Source organism: Coregonus lavaretus (assembly GCF_964263955.1).
Source record: "Coregonus lavaretus genome assembly, chromosome: 36".
In the NCBI taxonomy this organism is placed as follows: Eukaryota; Metazoa; Chordata; class Actinopteri; order Salmoniformes; family Salmonidae; genus Coregonus; species Coregonus lavaretus.
This window is the reverse complement of record NC_140023.1, coordinates 861,925-882,748: the sequence shown is the minus strand read 5'-3', so window position 1 is coordinate 882,748 and position 20,824 is coordinate 861,925. Positions and strand designations below refer to the sequence as shown.

At 41.8% G+C, this 20,824-nt stretch overlaps 1 protein-coding gene across 3 annotated transcripts; it reads right to left on the bottom strand.

The window, feature by feature from the left end:
* Positions 1-217: 217 nt before the first annotated feature.
* Positions 218-20,156, bottom strand: LOC311110699 (annexin A5-like). 3 transcript variants are annotated; one of them, XR_014610721.1, is made up of 16 exons: positions 19,971-20,156; positions 16,613-16,896; positions 15,775-15,863; positions 11,642-11,986; positions 11,283-11,370; positions 7,049-7,143; positions 5,286-5,399; positions 4,985-5,075; positions 4,774-4,853; positions 4,609-4,665; positions 4,314-4,407; positions 3,999-4,094; positions 1,721-1,779; positions 1,362-1,484; positions 630-1,239; positions 218-547 (listed from the first exon to the last, which is right to left on the bottom strand). XR_014610721.1 is itself a non-coding variant. In XM_084153241.1 (15 exons), exons 2-15 carry the CDS (start codon positions 16,884-16,886, stop codon positions 1,180-1,182), a joined length of 1,665 nt encoding a protein of 554 aa, XP_084009367.1. In that variant the 5' UTR covers positions 16,887-16,896; positions 19,971-20,156; the 3' UTR covers positions 218-1,179. The 3 variants fall into 3 exon arrangements, 2 of the variants coding, with proteins under 2 accessions (XP_084009367.1, XP_084009368.1); XM_084153241.1 differs by having other exon boundaries at positions 218-1,239; XM_084153242.1 differs by having other exon boundaries at positions 218-1,239; positions 11,642-11,863; positions 19,971-20,155.
* Between the last annotated feature and the right edge of the window lie 668 nt (positions 20,157-20,824).

The window sequence follows — 20,824 nt, the reverse complement described above, 5'->3', positions numbered from 1 at the left end:
GGAAAAAGCAGGTGTTCTTAATGTTTTGTATACTCAGTGTATAATCAAGTTAGCATGCTAGCTACTTGCTAGAATTGGTTGAAAATGTCAGGGGGATGGGGTCATGACAGTCACAGAAACAGGAAATAGTACTCTTTCTTGCCTCAAGACTAAAACACAGTATCATGCAACACAACATTAGCATGGATGGAATCACTAGGGGAAACAGACGTTTTTCTCAACATTTATTTTCAGATGTAGTAATCATCAGAGCACCGTTACTTTAATGTGATGCAATGAGGTTTACGTTTGGAGTTACATTGACAAATATTCTCAAAGAGAAAGCCATTTCACTGTACTTGTGCACCATTCAAAACTTGAAACTTGCGCTTGTAGCAAACAGCAGAAACACATGAGTGAGTGTAAAGGAAACAAGAAAGTAAACAACAATGATAGTGTACCACACCATATAAACACTTATATTCACTGCTCTAATTACGTTGGTAACCAGTTTATAATAGCAATAAGGCACCTCGGGGGTTTATGATATATGGCCAATATACCACGGCTAAGGGCTGTATCCAGGCGCTCCGCGTTGTGTCGTGCATAAGAACAGCCCTTAGCCGTGGTATATTGGCCATATTTCACACCCCCTCTGACCTTATTGCTTAAATATAATCTGACCACTTTGGTATTTTAGCTGCTAATTATTCTTATCAGAGTAATACATTTAACATTGCTCAGCTAAACCAATTAGTACTGAATTATCTTGTACAATTAGATACGCATAATATTGGCACAGGCTTGTTAAAATAAAATATAACCTTTAAAAAATATATATATTGATTTAAAATCAAAATCTAATCAATGCTGCACATTGTACCTTTAAGGGCATTTTCAGCTCGACTAAGTTATAATATCAATTATAGGAAAACGTATGGAAAAATATATACTTTCTTGCTCATAAAAATATAGAAAAGGAACAGCTTTTAGGATATGAGGTTCTCATATCATAACATGTGACAACAGTTGCACTGAAAAAATGGATGGCATGGCATGCAGAATTGCTGATTGTGGTGCATGCATAGACAGAGATAGGCAGAATGGCATATATTATTATAATTATTATATTATAGGCCAGTCAGTAAATGGGTATATTTGTGAGTGTTGGAGATCCTGTAGAGAGCTGACATGGTCCGTCTAGTCACTCCCTCCACACAGCTTTAACAGCAGTTTCTTATAGTCCCCTGAGGTGTCTCCCTGTCATAGACAACAACAACAACACAAACACATCAACAAACTAGTCCAGAACATCATACTGGAATACCTAACCTGCTCTGTAGCAGTAGCATTATTGGGTGGTGATGAGGAGAGATACTTACAGAGATGTCTGTGTAGAGCGACTTGCCGTAGTTCTTGGCGTATTCCTGACGGATATCCAGCATGTCCACCTCAGAACGCGTCACCATGATCCGAATCAGGGTTTTGTCCTTGGTCCCGGCCCCCTGAAAACACGAACACACACAGGTCAGGCTGGACCGAAGCACTTTTTTGAAGAGTACAGTTATCAGAAGCAATTACTGTAATAACTATGTAATTTCATTGGGACTGGGAAAGTAAAAATGTAATGAACTTAAACAGAGTGCACGTTTCAGTCATGGACAGTTCTGTTGGACTGTGCTCTATGTACAGTATGTTGTAATCAGCCCAGACAGACAGATCGAAACGGGGCGTGTCTTACCTTCATGGACTTGTAGAGTCTCTCCGCGAAGTAGGCAGGTGTGTTCTTAATACACTTGACTGGAACACGGAGAGAGCAGAGGGTTAGAACGCCCAGCGTGTACTATTCACCCTCCTGAACCTTAGACTAGTAATAGCTATATGGAGGGAGGGACTGATAACACCAGTCAGTTAGTGCTAGCATGCCAACTCCTTGTCAGTCATTGTCATGGCTAACGTTTGGGTTGACGATGAAAGCAATGGAGTTGGCAAGAGCACAAACAGATCCGAGACAAGGTGACTGATATCGTGAGGGGAGGGAAACTCTCAAACACAAGCAAAACTGTTTAAAACGATAGGAAGAGATTAAACTGAAAATATTGTATATAAAGTCCTATCTGAAACCTGAACATGAGAGTTGAAGAAAACAGAGAATATATGACTATAGTTTGAGGGGTGAAATACATTTTCAAAACATCACATCAACATGACATCTGTATGGACAAACATCATGCGTAATGGAAGAAGCAAACAACACACCACACCACATCATCACAAGTGTGTATGGGTGAGATATTCTCTTGATACACAGTCAGATAACAATGTCATCCAGTCAAATGAAACTAAAAGCATGTTACTGTACCATTAACCTGAGCAATGATAGCCAAGTGGGGGAAAACACAACAACAATTACAAATTCAGGCAGCAACAGTGTGGCAACACATATTGTTAAAGGATCTTCTATAACATTTTTCAACAATAACAATGAGTAAGTTATGGGTGTTAACCAATGATGTATATAATCCCTGGATTGCTGATGCTATGTATTGACCATAGAGAGGCTTTGAAGCCACCGGTCAGCCATATTGGCACTCCCCAGTAGGAGCAGTCCTCCATAGGAATGAATGGAATTCTACAGTATTTCAGTTAAATGTTTCAAGGACAAAGTTGCATATGTTTAAGTATTTCATTCTTGTAGTGGGGACAGTAATGTTAATAATCTGTAGAAAATATACTTTAAGAAAACTGTTTTTATATATTATTATGTTTAACTCACATAATATAATTTTTAAGTATGTATTAAGGCAGGGGTAGGCAACTAGATTCAGCCGCAGGACGATTTTTGTCAGAGCGGATGGTCGGGGGGCCAGAACATAATTATTAGAATTTGTACACTACAAATTTACCACAACTAAGCCCAAAAATAGATAATTTTCATATACAATAATTTCATACCTTGATTACATTGAGACACAACCACGTCTCTTTTGTTTGGGAACAGATTTCAATTTTTTGCTGAATTCCTGGTGATTTTACAGTCTTTGAACCAAAAACAATTTTTGGAGGCCCAAAAAAATCATTTTCCTGTATGAGTGAAACGCACAAATATAATATCCCCAAGACATGCTAACCTCTCACCATTACAATAACAGGGGAGGTTAGCATTTTATATTATACCCCTAAGACATGCTAACCTCTCACCATTACAATAACAGGGGAGGTTAGCATTTTATATCATACCCCTAAGACATGCTAACCTCTCACCATTACAATAACAGGGGAGGTTAGCATTTTATATCATACCCCTAAGACATGCTAACCTCTCACCATTACAATAACAGGGGAGGTTAGCATTTGTGATATTTATGCCTCTAACTTTCTCACTCATCATTATTCACAATTACTTCAGGATTATCTGTAATCATGGTAGCATCCACATTCATCTAGAAGTGTTGAGAAACATATTATATTCTTATTTACAATAAAAGTGTCTCCAAAATGACACAATACATTATTTACCATTCATTTCTATTGGGCACAAAATAATCTGAAACACAACCAAAACAAACAGCAAATGCATCTAACAAGTTTGTAGAGTCACAAACTTGATGTAATCCTTGCGTGCTAGGAATATGGGACCAAATACTCAATTTTGGACTACTTTAATACGCATAAGTGAATTTGTCCCAATACTTTTGATCCCCTGAAAATGCCTTCAAATGAAAGCTGACAGTTTGTACTTTAACTTCATAGTCATTGTATCATTTCAAATCCAAAGTGCTGGAGTAGAGCCAAAACTATGATTTTGAATGGGAATCAATTTTTGGTCCCCCAAAAAGTCCTCACAAGTATAGTAAGACATAGCTGTGTATGTGTGTGTGTGAGTGGGTGGTGTGCGTTGTTATGGGTGTTACATAGTGTTAGTTTGTGCTTGTGTAGAAACGTGTAGGTGTGACACCGGATAGACCTGTATAGGTGTGGCAGTGCACGTGTGTGTTAACCAAAAGGTTTCCTCTTACCCACGGCCACCATTCCACTCTCCAGGTCTCCAGACATTTCTCTGTCGATGCTCTTCTCTAGGTCTCTGCCACACATCTGCTGGTACTCATGGAACACTACACACACACACACACACACACACACACACACACACACACGGATAAGGTAGCGGCAAAAGATCTAGCTACGAGTCAAGGTGAGTGGAGAGCACCATAGGACTGATATTTCATATACATTAAATTGATATTTCAAATACATTTAATTGATATTTCAAATACATTTAATTGATATTTCACTTCTGTCGTCACAGTACCGTTCCTCTTCCCTGTAGTTACCTGCTCTGAGGTGGGCTTTGCTCCTGGAACACAGGATGGCGTTGAACTTGGACTCATCTGTTCCCACCTTGCTCTCCCCAGCAGCATACAGGGCCTGGACAGAGGGCACACAATACACACAGGCGTCTTTCATTGAGTAGGTAGAGATTTCTAGTATGCCGTGTAGGGTCCTGAGTTTTTCCTGCTCAAATCACGTGGTCATGAAAAACTCCTGGCCCGAAGTATGCTGAAGACATACTACAATATGTAGATTAGACGTCACAAGGTTCGTTATAGATAAGAAATGGCAATTTACCTGGGCATCTTGTTTGGCTACAGAGATGTCCACCGTCTCTCTTTCATCTCGATTACCCTGAGAGCACAAACAAAACACATAATGAATATGTACTGTATGTATTCCTATATGTATATGTATTTAGAATGTATACATTATTCTATATCTATGGGCCACAGGCTGTACCTGGGCCAGAGAGATGAGGAGTCTACGGAAATGTCCTGAGGTGTCCCCACTGATGGCATCTTCCAGAGACTTCTTATTCTCTGAAATAACACACACAGTCCCCTTACCCAACCAAGTCCAACCGAGGCATGGTGTGTTTCTAACAGGAAATATACAAATCCCTCAGCATTGGTCACATTACATCCCTGAACAGTGTTTGTATGTAACTCACCTGTCTTGTAGATCTGGTTGATCTCTTTGATCTCTGCGTTGGAGCGAGAGGACAGGATCTCTATCAGACAGGCCTCGTCTGTCCCTGCGCCCTGTCAGAACATACAGCAGAGAATGGTTGGGAGGTTATGACATGGATATTATTATATACCAAGTATGATTTGTCTTTCTCTGTTCCTTAAGCTAGTTTAGCTAGATGATAGTAAAAAAAACACACAAAACAAAACATTACTCTTGTTTTCATGCACACACACGTTAAGAAGAGGGAATATGTCAGTGATTATAAAAACCCATTCACAAACCTTAATGGCTTCTTTGAGTTCGTATGCATCAAGCTGGGCTGGAGTCTTCAACATGGCCAGCACCAGCTTCTCAAAGTTCCCTGAAAGCTCTGACTTCAGATCCTTAACCAGATCCTGGGAAGGTAAGTGGGTACAAGCTTGGTATAATTCAATGCTATCCAAGCAGTCCTTGAGTTGGGCCTACAATTCCTGACATTTAATCCTAGTAAACATTCCCTGTCTTATGTCAGTTAGGATCACCACTTTATTTTAAGAATGTGAAATGTCAGAATAATAGTAGAGAGAATAATTTATTTCAGCATTTATTTATTTCATCACATTCCCAGTGGGTCAGAAGTTTACATACACTCAATTAGTATTTGGTAGCATTGCCTTTAAATTGTGTAACTTGGGTCAAACATTTCGGGTAGCCTTCCACAAGCTTCCCACAATAAGTTGGGTGAATTTTGCCCCATTCCTCCTGACAGAGCTGGTGTAACGGAGTCAGGTTTGTAGGCCTCCTTGCTCGCACACGCTTTTTCAGTTCTGCCCACAAATATAGGATTGAGGTCAGGGCTTTGTGATGGCCACTCCAATACCTTGACTTTGGAAGTATGCTTGGGGTCATTGTCCATTTGGAAGACCCATTTGCGACCAAGCTTTAACTTCCTGACTGATGTCTTGAGATGTTGCTTCTATATATCCACATCAGTTTCCTTCCTCATGATGCCATCTATTTTGTGAAGTGCACCAGTCCTTCCTGCAGCAAAGCACCCCCACAGCATGATTCTGCCACCCCTGTGCTTCACGGTTGGGATGGTGTTATTTGGCTTGCAACTACCGCCTTTTTCCTCCAAACAGTTCTAATTTTGTTTCATCAGACCAGAGGACATTTTCTCCAAAAAGTACGATCTTTGTCCACATGTGCAGTTGTAAACTGTAGTCTGGCTTTTTTGGAGCAGTGGCTTCTTCCTTGCTGAGTGGCCTTTCAGGTTATGTCGATATAGGACTCGTTTTACCAGCATCTTCACAAGGTCCTTTGCTGTGGTTCTGGGATTGATTTGCACTTTTCGCACCAAAGTACGTTCATCTCTAGGAGACAGAACGCGTCTCCTTCCTGAGCGGTATGACGGCTGCGTGGTCCCATGGTGTTTATACTTGTGTACTATTGTTTGTACAGATGAGCGTGGTACCTTCAGGCATTTGGAAATTGCTCCCAAGGATGAACCAGACTTGTGGAGGTCTACAATTTTTTTTCTGAGGTCTTGGCTGATTTCTTTAGATTTTCCCATGATGTCAAGCAAAGAGGCACTGAGTTTGAAGGTAGGCCTTGAAATAAATCCACAGGTACACCTCCAATTGACGCAAATTATGTCAATTAGCCTATCAGAAGCTTCTAAAGCCATGACATCATTTTCTGGAATTTTCCAAGCTATTTAAAGGCACAGTCAACTTAGTGTACGTAAACTTCTGACCCACTGGAATTGTGATACAGTGAATTATAAGTGAAATAATCTGTCTCTAAACAATTGTTGGAAAAATTACTTGTGTCATGGACAAAGTAGATGTCCTAACCGATTTGCCAAAACTATAGTTTGTTAACAAAACATTTGTGGAGTGGTTGAAAAACAAGTTTTAATGACTCCAACCTAAGTGTATGTAAACCTCCGACTTCAACTGTATGGTCATAATCACTGTATTGTCTTTCTATAATAAAAAATAAGCTATAAGAAAATGTATATTGTACTAACGTAGTATAATGTAATTATGATTGTATTAGCTACCTTTCCGTAGGAGGTTTTGAAGGCCATGAGCATGGGAACACGCTGTCTGTTGGAGCGACTTCCTAGCAGGTCTATGATGGCCTGTTCATCAGTACCTGTAGGACAAGTCCACTGTCAGTACACATTATTCAAAACAGCCCATCCATTTCCCTTGGATTTATAACATCATTGTTTTAGTAGTATAGCTGAGCAAACATCACCAGGTTTTTATACATAATTAAGTAATTCAAAGATCGAGGATCAATGATAGAAGGCAACATAACTGCTAGTGTTGATTATACCTTTGCAAACCATTCAGATGTCCAGTGTGTATTGTATAAGGGACTGGCAAGGGCTTGTTTCAGAACAGGGTCTATTCTCTCATGACAGCTGGCCATTACGCATGCAATATTTGTTTCTGGTTCCAATATTAGATTGGGTCTAACTCACTCACTAGACCCCTATATAAGGGGCTAGGGGTTGTTTCTGAACGGGGTCTAACTGGCCGTGTCCGAATACCCATACTTGCATCCTAAATAGTAGGCCGTTTGAGTATGCAAAATTTTTTTTTTATAGTATGTATTTCGAAAATTTAGTATACTTTAAATGCCCAGATGTCATACTCATTTTGGCTTTGACAACAGCTGATAATCAGATATGGATGTGCTACCGAAATCAACCAATAATGCAAAACAACGCAATTGCGCATTCTCAGTATGCGAAAAAACACTGCTCAAAAAAATAAAGGGAACACTAAAATAACACATCCTAGATCTGAATGAATGAAATAATCTTATTAAATACTTTTTTCTTTACATAGTTGAATGTGCTGACAACAAAATCACACAAAGATTATCAATGGAAATCAAATTTATCAACCCATGGAGGTCTGGATTTGGAGTCACCCTCAAAATTAAAGTGGAAAACCACACTACAGGCTGATCCAACTTTGATGTAATGTCCTTAAAACAAGTCAAAATGAGGCTCAGTAGTGTGTGCCCTCCACGTGCCTGTATGACCTCCCTACAACGCCTGGGCATGCTCCTGATGAGGTGGCGGATGGTCTCCTGAGGGATCTCCTCCCAGACCTGGACTAAAGCATCCGCCAACTCCTGGACAGTCTGTGGTGCAACGTGGCGTTGGTGGATGGAGCAAGACATGATGTCCCAGATGTGCTCAATTGGATTCAGGTCTGGGGAACGGGCGGGCCAGTCCATAGCATCAATGCCTTCCTCTTGCAGGAACTGCTGACACACTCCAGCCACATGAGGTCTAGCATTGTCTTGCATTAGGAGGAACCCAGGGCCAATCGCACCAGCATATGGTCTCACAAGGAGTCTGAGGATCTCATCTCGGTACCTAATGGCAGTCAGTCTACCTCTGGCGAGCACATGGAGGGCTGTGCGGCCCCCCAAAGAAATGCCACCCCACACCATGACTGACCCACCGCCAAACCGGTCATGCTGGAGGATGTTGCAGGCAGCAGAACGTTCTCCACGGCGTCTCCAGACTTTGTCACATGTGCTCAGTGTGAACCTGCTTTCATCTGTGAAGAGCACAGGGCGCCAGTGGCGAATTTGCCAATCTTGGTGTTCTCTGGCAAATGGCAAACGTCCTGCACGGTGTTGGGCTGTAAGCACAACCCCCACCTGTGGACGTCGGGCCCTCATACCACCCTCATGGAGTCTGTTTCTGACCGTTTGAGCAGACACATGCACATTTGTGGCCTGCTGGAGGTCATTTTGCAGGGCTCTGGCAGTGCTCCTCCTGCTCCTCCTTGCACAAAGGCGGAGGTAGCAGTCCTGCTGCTGGGTTGTTGCCCTCCTACGGCCTCCTCCACGTCTCCAGATGTACTGGCCTGTCTCCTGGTAGCGCCTCCAAGCTCTGGACACTACGCTGACAGACACAGCAAACCTTCTTGCCACAGTTCGCATTGATGTGCCATCCTGGATGAGCTGCACTACTGAGCCACTTGTGTGGGTTGTAGACTCCGTCTCATGCTACCACTAGAGTGAAAGCACCGCCAGCATTCAAAAGTGACCAAAACATCAGCCAGGAAGCATAGGAACTGAGAAGTGGTCTGTGGTCACCACCTGCAAAACCAGTCCTTTATTGGGGGTGTCTTGCTAATTGCCTATAATTTCCACCTGTTGTCTATTCCATTTGCACAACAGCATGTGAAATGTATTGTCAATCAGTGTTGCTTCCTAAGTGGACAGTTTGATTTCACAGAAGTGTGATTGACTTAGAGTTACATTGTGTTGTTTAAGTGTTCCCTTTATTTTTTTGAGCAGTGTATAACATTTTAAAGTAAGTGAATTTTCGAAAATTGAGTATGGTTTAAATGCCAGGATGTTATACTCATTTCGGAGCTTCATCTAGTAGAATTTGATGCACACTATTCCACAATGCATTGGAAGAGGTGGGCTGCGAGTGATAGGCCCTAGTTCTCTTCAAGTAGCAAAACAACTAAACTAGGCTACTTAAAACCCGTTCCTGCAGTGGAATGAACAAATCGACCTTGTGGCCTCATGGGTGGAATGTTCAAAATATTTTTCATAAATTAATAATTAATAAACATTATTTTAAAAAACCTGCCAGAAATCCAGTGTTTCTATGTCAAACGGTTTTGTTATATTTCAGTCTTCTGTGATGTATATAAAGTGTAATATTGGGATGCAAACTCAAAATTGAATACATTTCAACTCTATATCAGACATGGTATAGGTGTTCGTTTTTTTTTTTTTAAAGCCAATAACCATGTGTGTGAGGTGTATACTTTTGTTTCAAAGTAGACTTGTTTAAGACTATCAAGAAACACTGAGTGACGCTGATTTAGACCACTGCAGTAAAAGGATAATTGGGAAGATGCCAAATAGCAAAACTTCTGAGGTGGTGTTCAAATGTAGGCTAAGTAGTTTTTGTTCTCCATAAAATGATCACGAGTATTGCATCGTAGGCTTCATCTTTGAAAACAGAAAAAAAAAATTAAAGTGGATTTCTGTTTTCTCATTGGAAAGTGTTTCTTGTTCTCTTGGTTTTCGTCTGAGCTTTTAAACTAAATACTAAAACCATCTTTTGATTTTTTAATGTGTCGGCACCGGGGACTCGGAATGCGGCTGCGTTATTGATGTCATGTTAATCAGGCCTTCGGATTTGAACATATTCATTGTTTTAGTTTTGTAGGCTAGGCTACCTATTTAAAGCTGCAATATGTAACTTTTAGGGTGACCCAACCAAATTCACATGGAAATGTGAGTTATAGATCTGCCTTTCGCATTGAAAGCAAGTCTAAGAAGCAGTAAATCTGTTTTATGTGTGCTATTTCTATGCTTCCCGTTCTTACGTTTCGTTTTTATGTCTTTTACTTTCAGTTTTGTACACCAGCTTCAAACAGCTGAAAATACAATATATTTGGTTATGGAAAATATATTTCACAGCGGTTTGGATGGTTCAATGATTCTCTACACTCTGAGTGCTTGTTTTGTCACATAAACTGAAATTAGGCAAACTTATTAGAATTTTAGCAACCAGGAAATGGGGGGTGATTTCTGCATATTGCACCTTTAATTATTGAATTTATGGATCAAGCCTTAGCAGTCATTCTGATCTCGTTCCCAATGATCAGTGCTTTAGTTTATTATGTTGCTGTCCAGCGGTTCTGAATTTACGATGCACCCGACTGTCCACGTTTTTCTGTGCAATTGCCTATAGATTTGAACATTTGAAAAGTTTTGGTGTGTACTAGGCTATTTTATGTTATTTATATGTTACAGCACTTTGGTTTCACTAATAGATAACTTTTTCCTGTTTCTCCAGTTTTGGCTTTTGTGTCCAGCACCTTCACAAATCAGCTCTGGGTATATTCTACCTATTAACTAATAAATATGTTGAAATGGAACCAAATGATCTGTTTCTGGTTCAGTCCTTTTTAAATAGCATAGATGGGCTATATGGGCTACGGTATAGGGTGAACGTGATAGTCTGCCTCTAACCAGCCTGAGTAGACCTATTCTCCATTTCTATTCTGTTCAGAGTTTAGAGAAATTAATTGAATGGGAATTGAGCTATTATCAGTACATAGTACGCAGTTTAAGTATGCAGTACACTAGAATGGGTATTCGGACACAGCCTCTCACTCACTCGACCCCTATATAAGGGTATGGGGCTGTTTCTGAACAGGGTTTAACTCACTCACTATACCCCTAGACTGTATAAGGGCTGTTTCTGGACTGGACCTATGTAACCAACTCACCAAAGCCCTTCATGGCTTTCCTCAGAACCTCCACATCTCTCAGTGGGTCCGCTCCCGGATAATCCTTGATGCTTCCCCGGAATCCTCTCTGGAAGAACAGGGAAGAAGAGGGCATTTTCCAGATCGCTTTACCCTTTCAGTGTCATTTGCCAGTAAAACTCCTGTCAAATCTCTTATCATTATCTCAAGAAGAAACAGAAAACTATAGAAACACTATCAATATTAGTGCAGAACACTCAGGTGTCCAGGTTGAAACCCATGAATGAAGTATGGACACTTAACAGGACATATACCTGTCCTAAATGGTATTTTGAAGGACTATTGTCACAATAGGGTTAAATCTTCCCAGTGTCTCTTACATTGATGGCAGGTGCGACGGGTATGGCTCCTCCTCCGTATCCTGGCATGGACGGGTTGGGCGACGGGGCTTGAGGGTACCCTGGCATGGGCTGGTTAGGCGCTGGCCCTCCTCCGTATCCTGGCATGGAGGGGTTGGGTGAGGGTGCCTGTGGGTAGCCAGGCATGGGCTGGCCTGGGTAGCCCATGCCTGGGCCTTGAGTCTGGGGCATCTGCCCTCCTGGCTGTGGGTACAGGCATTGGGGCTGTTGGTTAGGGGGCTGGGGGGCATGTTGGGGGTACCCACCAGGGGTGAACATGGCGGGGTTGGGGTTAAAGCCCCCCATGGCTGCTGAGATCTGGTTGGCCTGTGATTGGAGGAGGAGAAATGAGCATCCAATAAAATGTGCACAGACAGGACACTGATTGGTTTCAACTAATATGCATGCAAAGCTGTTTTGTAGATGATCAATAATGTATTATAGATAATACAGCATCTGCTGTTGTGTTTTGATTACAGAGAAAATAAAAGATAATGCAACATAAAGAAATTATACAAAACATGGAGTTTTGAAGGATTACAACAGTGAAATAAGAGGTTGCAGAAAATTATTACATTTTTGAAGCACTATCTTAGCTAATTACGAGCCACATTCACATTCAGGAGCTATCATTTGATGACTTCTGTAATCGCAAAAGTCTTGGTTTCTTGCACATAAATATCAGAAGTCTACTTCCTAAGTTTGAGTTATTCACTGCGTTAGCACACTCTGCCAACCCTGATGTTCTAGCAGTGTCTGAATCCTGGCTCAGGAAGGCCACCAAAAATTCTGAAATTTCCATCCCCAACTATAACATTTTCCGTCTAGATAGAACTGCCAAAGGGGGTGGAGTTGCAATCTACTGTAGAGATAGCCTGCAGAGCTCTATCATACTATCCAGGTCTGTGCCCAAACAGTTTGAGCTTCTACTTCTAAAAATCCACCTTTCCAGAAATAAGTCTCTCACTGTTGCCGCTTGCTACAGACCCCCCTCAGCCCCCAGCTGTGCCCTGGACACCATATGTGAATTGATTGCCCCCCATTTATCCTCTGAGTTTGTACTGCTTGGTGACCTAAATTGGGATATGCTTAATACCCCAGCCATCCTACAATCCAAGCTAGATGCCCTCAACCTCACGCAAATTATCAACGAACCTACCAGGTACAACCCTAAATCCTTAAACATGGGTACCCTCATAGATATCATCCTGACTAACATACCCTCTAAATACACCTCAGCTGTCTTCAACCAGGATCTCAGCGATCACTGCCTTATTGCCTGCGTCCGTAACGGGTCCGCGGTCAAACGACCACCCCTCATCACTGTCAAACGCTCCCTAAAACACTTTAGCGAGGAGGCCTTCCTAATTGACCTGGCCCAGGTATCCTGGATGGATATAGATCTCATTCCGTCAGTAGAGGATGCCTGGTTGTTCCTTAAAAGTAATTTCCTCTCAATCTTAAATAAACATGCCCCATTCAAAAAATACAGAACTAAGAACCGATATAGCCCCTGGTTCTCCTCAGACTTGACTGCCCTTGACCAGCACAAAAACATCCTGTGGCGTACAGCATTAGCATCAAATAGCCCCCGCGATATGCAACTTTTCAGGGAAGTTAGGAACCAATATACACAAGCAGTCAGGAAAGCAAAGGCTAACTTTTTCAAACAGAAATTTGCATCCTGTAGCACTAACTCCAAAAAGTTTTGGGACACTGTAAAGTCCATGGAGAATAAGAGCACTTCCTCCCAGCTGCCCACTGCACTGAGGCTAGGAAACACTATCACCACCGATAAATCTACAATAATCGAGAATTTCAACAAGCATTTTGCTACAGCTGGCCATGCTTTCCATCTGGCTACCACTAACCCGGCCACCAACTCTGCACCCTCTGCTGCAACTTGCCCATGCCCCCCCCGCTTCTCCTTCACACAAATTCAGACAGCTGATGTTTTGAAAGCGCTGCAAAATCTGGACCCCTACAAATCAGCTGGGCTAGACAATCTGGACCCTTTCTTTCTAAAAATAGCCGCCGAAATTGTCGCAACCCCTATTACTAGTCTGTTCAACCTCTCTTTCATAACGTCTGAGATCCCCAGAGATTGGAAAGCTGCCGCGGTCATCCCCCTCTTCAAAGGGGGTGACACTCTAGATCCAAACTGCTACAGACCTATATCCATCCTGCCCTGCCTTTCGAAAGTATTCGAAAGCCAAGTTAACAAACAGATCATCGACCATTTCGAATACCACCGTACCTTCTCCGCTATGCAATCCGGTTTCCGAGCTGGTCACGGGTGCACTTCAGCCACGCTCAAGGTCCTAAACGATATTATAACCACGATTGATAATAGACAGTACTGTGCAGCCGTCTTCATCGACCTGGCCAAGGCTTTCGACTCTGTCAACCACCGCATTCTTATTGGCAGACTAAATAGCCTTGGTTTCTCAAATGACTGCCTCGCCTGGTTCACCAACTACTTCTCAGATAGAGTTCAGTGTGTCAAATCGGAGGGCCTGTTGTCTGGACCTATGGCAGTCTCTATGGGGGTGCCACAGGGTTCAATTCTTGGGCCGACACTTTTCTCCGTGTATATCAATGATGTCGCTCTTGCTGCTGGTGACTCTCAGATCCACCTCTACGCAGACGACACCATTTTGTATACATCTGGCCCTTCATTGGACACTGTGTTAACAAACCTCCAAACGAGCTTCAATGCCATACAACAATCCTTCAGTAGCCTTCAACTGCTCTTAAACACTAGTAAAACTAAATGCATGCTTTTCAATCGAACGCTGCTAGCACCCGCCCACCCGACTAGAATCACCACTCTCGACGGGTCTGACCTAGAGTATGTGGACAACTACAAATATCTAGGTGTCTGGTTAGACTGTAAACTCAACTTCCAGACTCACATAAAGAATCTCCAATCCAAAGTTAAATCTAGAATCGGCTTCCTATTTCGCAACAAAGCCTCCTTCACTCATGCTGCCAAACATGCCCTCGTAAAACTGACTATCCTACCGATCCTTGACTTCGGCGATGTCATTTACAAAATAGCCTCCAACACTCTACTCAGCAAATTGGATGTAGTCTATCACAGTGCCATCCGTTTTGTCTCCAAAGCCCCATACACTACCCACCACTGTGACCTGTACGCTCTTGTTGGCTGGTCCTCACTACATGTTCGTCGTCAAACCCACTGGCTCCAGGCCATCTATAAATCACTGCTAGGCAAATCCCCGCCTTATCTTAGCTCATTGGTCACCATAGCAGCACCCACCCGTAGTCTGCGCTCCAGCAGGTATATCTCACTGGTCATTCCCAAAGCCAACACCTCCTTTGGCCGCCATTCCTTCCAGTTCTCTGCTGCCAATGACTGGAACGAATTGCAAAAATCTCTGAAGCTGGAGACTCTTATCTCCCTCAATAACTTTAAGCATCAGTTGTCAGAGCACCTTACCGATCACTGCACCTGTACACAGCCCATCTGAAATTAGCCCACCCAACTACCTCATCCCTATATTGTTATTTATTTTGCTCTTTTGCACCCCAGTATCTCTATTTGCACATCATCTCTTGCACATCTAGCATTCCAGTGTTAATACTATTGTAATTATTCTGCACTATAGCCTATTTATTGCCTTACCTCCATAACTTGCTACATTTGCACACACTGTATATATTTTTTCTGTTGTATTTCTGACTTTATGTTTTTTTTACCCCATATGTAACTCTGTGTTGTTTTTATTGCACTACTTTGCTTTATCTTGGCCAGGTCGCAGTTGTAAATGAGAACCTGTTCTCAACTGGCTTACCTGGTTAAATAAAGGTGAAATAAAAAAATAATAAAAAAAACATTATTTTCGTCATGCAAGAGATTTTGAAGAAAGGTTAACAAGAAAGCTGCAACACAGATCGAAGATTAAAATATGATACTTTTTTATAAAAGTCTTACCAGTCAATAATTGGGATGTGATTTCCAATATTGGCCATGCAATTCATGCTAACTGAAATATTTAACGCAATCATCTGAAGGGGATGAAGTACAAGCATGTTGAGAATATTCTCTGTGTAATTCGGGGGGGGTGGGTGTATTTTCATGCCAGACTTACCATGGCTGGAAGATTGCCTGCGTTGAATCCAGGGTTGGACAGATTATCAACACCTATGGTGGGGAAACCAGCACCACCTCCCCAACTACCTGCAACAGATGACATAGATGGGTGTATATGTCACTAAACTGTTTATGGCAAATCACTGACAAACTGATATAGGATTATTATAATAATAATAGTATGTATGTAGTATGTACTGCTTTGATGTTGTGGCTGTTCTGCTTTTAATCAATCAATCAATCAATGTTGTTACCAAAAAAAAGTGCTGTTTTCAAAACAACATAGAAAGTGCTAAGATTTCATAGAGAGGTTTCAATAAATGTCTGGTGATTGTGCCAGGCTAGAGAGGTAAATACATTGACTTTGGAATGAGACACCAGGACTGGCAATGAACGGTTCACACTTGCCAATATATCTGACTAACCTCGGCTTCTAGTCAGCAGACATGGAATGATTCTCAGGGCACACAGAATTGGAGGACTGTGTCAGACACTAGTTGGTCTGTGAGTGTTGTCTCTCAGCACAGCAGAGGCTGTTTAGAGAACACGCATGCCGCACAACATTAAATCTAAACCTCATGATGATCTCTGGCCCTGAGACAATGGAGGACAGAAGGACTCAGTCTCTGAGCCTGTCAGTCAGTAGCCTGTCCTCTTTTCTTGACCATGTCTTTATGTTTCTGTCCTCAATCTGTCTGTCTGTCTGTCTGTCTGTCTGTCTGTCTGTCTGTCTGTCTGTCTGTCTGTGCCTCCCTTAGATTACATTACATTTCATATACCTTGTACCTATAAAAAATGTTTTAAGCCAACCATGATCTGTTGAGCTGAGGCCTTACCTGCTGGGGGCATGGCTGGGTACCCTCCAGCTCCAGGCTGTGGAGGATAGCCACCAGCCTGAGGGGGGTAACCTCCAGCCTGAGAGGGGTAACCCCCTGCTTGAGGGGGATAGCCGCCTGCCTGAGGTGGGTAACCTCCGGCCTGGGGTGGGTAACCTCCAGCCTGGGGTGGGTAACCTCCGGCCTGGGGTGGGTAACCTCCTGCCTGGGGTGGGTAACCTCCTGCCTGGGGTGGGTAACCTCCGGCCTGGGGTGGGTATCCTGGATAGCTCATGGTTTATGGTCTGAAATAATGAAAAATATCAAAATATAAGGCCTGTTTAATGTGTAAATGCATTTTTGTCTGTTCCTGGTTAGGTCATGATGACAGGAACATCTCCTGGCCTTACAGACACACAATATGGCAGTTGGACACACAATCAGTGCCACGCATCTGTTTGTTGTAAAACAAAGTTTTATGACTCAAATTGTGGCGTGAACACATAGGTTGGTGTTGTGGTGTCCATAGCAACTACAGAGCTAGAAACACGCCCATATACACAGTGGGCCCCTCCACCCTCAATGGAGCTACGCTGAAGAGGAGAAACAAGGCTGAATTCCTCATGATGACCCAAGATTTCAGGAATCTGGGTTCCCTAAGCTGATGGCTTAATTGTTAACATGGGCAATTCATGGGTTGGGTCATACTGTGTGAAATGGAACTACTATGTTCATGAAATTGAGTATTTTCCTGAAATCTAGCGCAAAGAAATGCCATCTGGAAGAAGACATACATACAGTGTGTCTCTCGAATAGTTATTGAGAAATAATTAAATTAAAATGGGAGAATACCTATTCATATAATTTTAAACAAATAAGAGCCAGTGTTGATGTTATTTAAAGCATTGATGTTAGCGCATTTAAAGCCATATTTTACACTGAAATACTACATTTCAATGAATCTCCTTTGCTTCTGTTACTTTTGGTGTTGGCAGTAGAACTGCTTGTTATTTGACAATGATTATGCTGCTGTGTGTGAAAACCCCATATGCCCATTTCATAATATGCCAACTTGCTCCATCCATGGTTCCATGGAGGCATTCCCTTCTCATAATTTGCATTTTAATGACAGTGGAAAGAATGACAGACTGCTGCTGTATTTGAATAGGAACACAGTTCTACATCAGGGGCCTGTTCAGAATTATGTAAGGTTAGGCTATAGAATGTTCAGATAGATATGTATGGTGTAGAACAGATATGATTATCTCTAAGATAGAATAGGGACCATGTCAGCAATATTCACTGTGTTCACTGTTAGATGATACAGTATAATATTTATGGATGTAAGGACTACTTCAGTGTTATCACACCATCACCTCCTATTTAATGTACTGTGCATACGTATTAGACTACAGCCTAAAGGCTTCCTCATACATAGATTCGGTTTACTCATTGCAGAACTCGGCTAGGCGAAGTGAACATCTGTCTTCGCATACTCCCTTAAAATACCTTAGCTTGAAAAACGAGAAAAAAAACTGCAATATTACTGATTGTCCCTCTTGAGACGCTGTAGCCAGTCGGCCTGAAGACGAGGTCTTAGTTGCGCAATTTTACATCTAAGACGTTTGGTGCAGTATTTCTTAAGTGATAAACGGTGCATGAAAACTAGTCGTCTGTCGTTAAAGGACAAACACTTAATTGAAGAATCCCTACCAGTCACCGACGAAGGGTCTATAGCAAAGATGTGTATAACTATAGCTAACTGGTTGAACGCGGCACGTGTATATTTATAACTACATCAAGTTAGCAAGTCGAAAATGTCCGAGTGTCCTAGTTCCAACAATACTTGAACGCAACATTAGACAAGCCTCAAGAATAAAATGTGTCTGCTCGAACTTCACAAAATTTCGAAATAATATATTGAACTGTTTCGACTGGGAAGCATACGGGAAAGCCAATGTCCAAACAGCAATCAACCACGCTGTCGGAAAGTAAGAAGTATGAATGATTCTCATCTAACCCATGTACAAAATACTAATTTTAACACAATGTATTTCCCCTTCTATCAGTGGCCTGAGGCCTACATATTTCAACGAAACAATAGTGTCATACTGGAGTGAAATTGTGACTAACGACATCTCATCAACGCAAAAACCACAGCATTTCACCAAGACCCATGCTCGGCCTACTCACGAAAGCCCATATATTTGTAAGTCGCTCTGGATAAGAGCTAGATTACGTAAATGTAAATATAGGCTATTGCTGTATAGTAATCAAACCTCAAATCAGTGACAAATAAAGGCTAACAGAAGAACTAGGCTACCAACTGACACAATCGCTTTGATAGATTACAATGACATGTGGCACCTTTTCTATTGATAAAATGTGAGGAACGTTACACATTTGTACAAACTGTGTATAAATATAAGTAGCCATATGGGCTCCTTGTGTACACCAACACCCATGTTTGCTGGGGGGATGGGAGTGTTCAATACAATACAAATGATGGTTGTTGGCTGTTGAGGCCTTGAACTGGTACAAAAATAGATGGTTTGAAAATAACTTCCGAGTGACTCCAATGTGTATAGGCAGGCCTATCCAGAACTTCAGACAACTCTTTTGCTGTATGTAGTAGACCCCAAAGATAAATAAGTCGTATTTCCATCCACATGATTGGCCTATTGCACAATATTTGAGGAAATAAATAATTGTAGGCAGTTAAACATTCTAGGCTACTTTACAGATGTAAAATACAAACTCCTTTTTCTAAATGGCATTTTCAATATTTAATAAATAAGAGAATAGGCCGCCGCTTATAATAACGTTTTCGGAATAGCCTACACTGACTACGTCTACACCAAATGACAGCAAAGCAACTGTCAAGATATACAGAAGGAAGATATTGTGCATTTCATCAGTCAACACCGAAACAATGCAAAAAATAAAAATATCAGTACACTTTTGGCCGACTATTAGGCGCCAGCTAAACGTTCAATTCGGTATTTCCTAGTTGTAACAGTCAATTCGGTATTTCCTTGTTGTAAAGGTTTTCTGCACTAGTCCTACTTATCGGAAGAAGAAAAGCCAATTTACCGAAGCTCTGGAAGACCGCCTGTCGCGTTCAGGCAAATTACTCAAACATAATTTCAAATAGGTCTATAACCGTAGGCCTAGCATACTTTATCATGTTCTCTGAGACATTTTGTTATTGCGTAACATATGCTTCGAGGAAGAAGGCTCGCTAGTAAATTAAATATTTCTGAGGAAAGCGACGTGTCTACAAGAAACTGAATTGCGCACGATCGCTACTGGAAATGATTGATCTACATAGCTAGTCACATTCGATTTAACCGAAAAGTGCATTTCGTTTGCTACTTACTTTTGGTTCGCTAGACGCCTCGTCCTGGCGGCGCTGGGCTCTTTTTCAAGCTGTAGACCCTGTATGTATTTAAGGAAGGTGGGTGGGACTCATACTTTCCATTGAGAAACACCCATGAACACAAACAATACAGTAATTGACACACACCACACGGTTGTAACACTCGAGCACTATTGAACGGACAAACGTATGACAGTGACATGTTGGGTGACTCATCGAGTCACTCATCGAGTCATAGAGTATGGTGCAATGGATTGAGAATAGCCTATGGTTCTCTATGCCGGCACAATTATACACTCTTAGGCCTACGGTTTTTTCTATTCAACTGGCAACTGTTCATTTGTCTTGAACAATTGCTGTTCATTTTTGTTTACAGGGGGTATCACACTAGCCTATAATGCCCCGCCTATCTTTCATCACAGCAGTCAACAGCTTTGTGAACTGTTTTGTTTACTCTGGAATAGTCATATTTCATTTACAGTGGAATGAGGTTATTCTCAGCTTGTTATTTAGAATAGACCAGGTCAGCTTTTCTTTCATAAATATAAAGATATGTTTATTACAAAAGTATTACAAAGGTTATTAATAAGGCAAACTGTGAAAAGAGATCAGGCCTATACCAGAGATGGAAGAGGAAGCGAGACACCCCACTCGCTGTTTTTTTCTGGTTCAATTGAAGTCAATGAACTAAGCAGACCAGACCCAGCTGCTATCGCATTGGTGTCTAAGGGAGAGCCACCTCGTTAAGCAGAAAGGAAATTACTTTTTTTTCTCCCAATGGTAAACGGCCTGAGTTAACTGTCTTCATTTATCCACCATCTTTGCCGATGTCTTATAACCATTACCTTATTCCC

Bases quoted from the DNA above. Each gene is read 5' to 3' on its own strand.
- LOC311110699 (XM_084153241.1), bottom strand. From the start codon at position 16,886: ATGAGCTATCCAGGATACCCACCCCAGGCCGGAGGTTACCCACCCCAG. The intron at 5,076-5,285 runs GTTTGTGAATGG...ATGTTCTGACAG, and splicing joins AACTCAAAGAAGCCATTAAG to GGCGCAGGGACAGACGAGGC. The intron at 1,485-1,720 runs GTAAGACACGCC...TCGTGTTTTCAG, and splicing joins GACTCTACAAGTCCATGAAG to GGGGCCGGGACCAAGGACAA.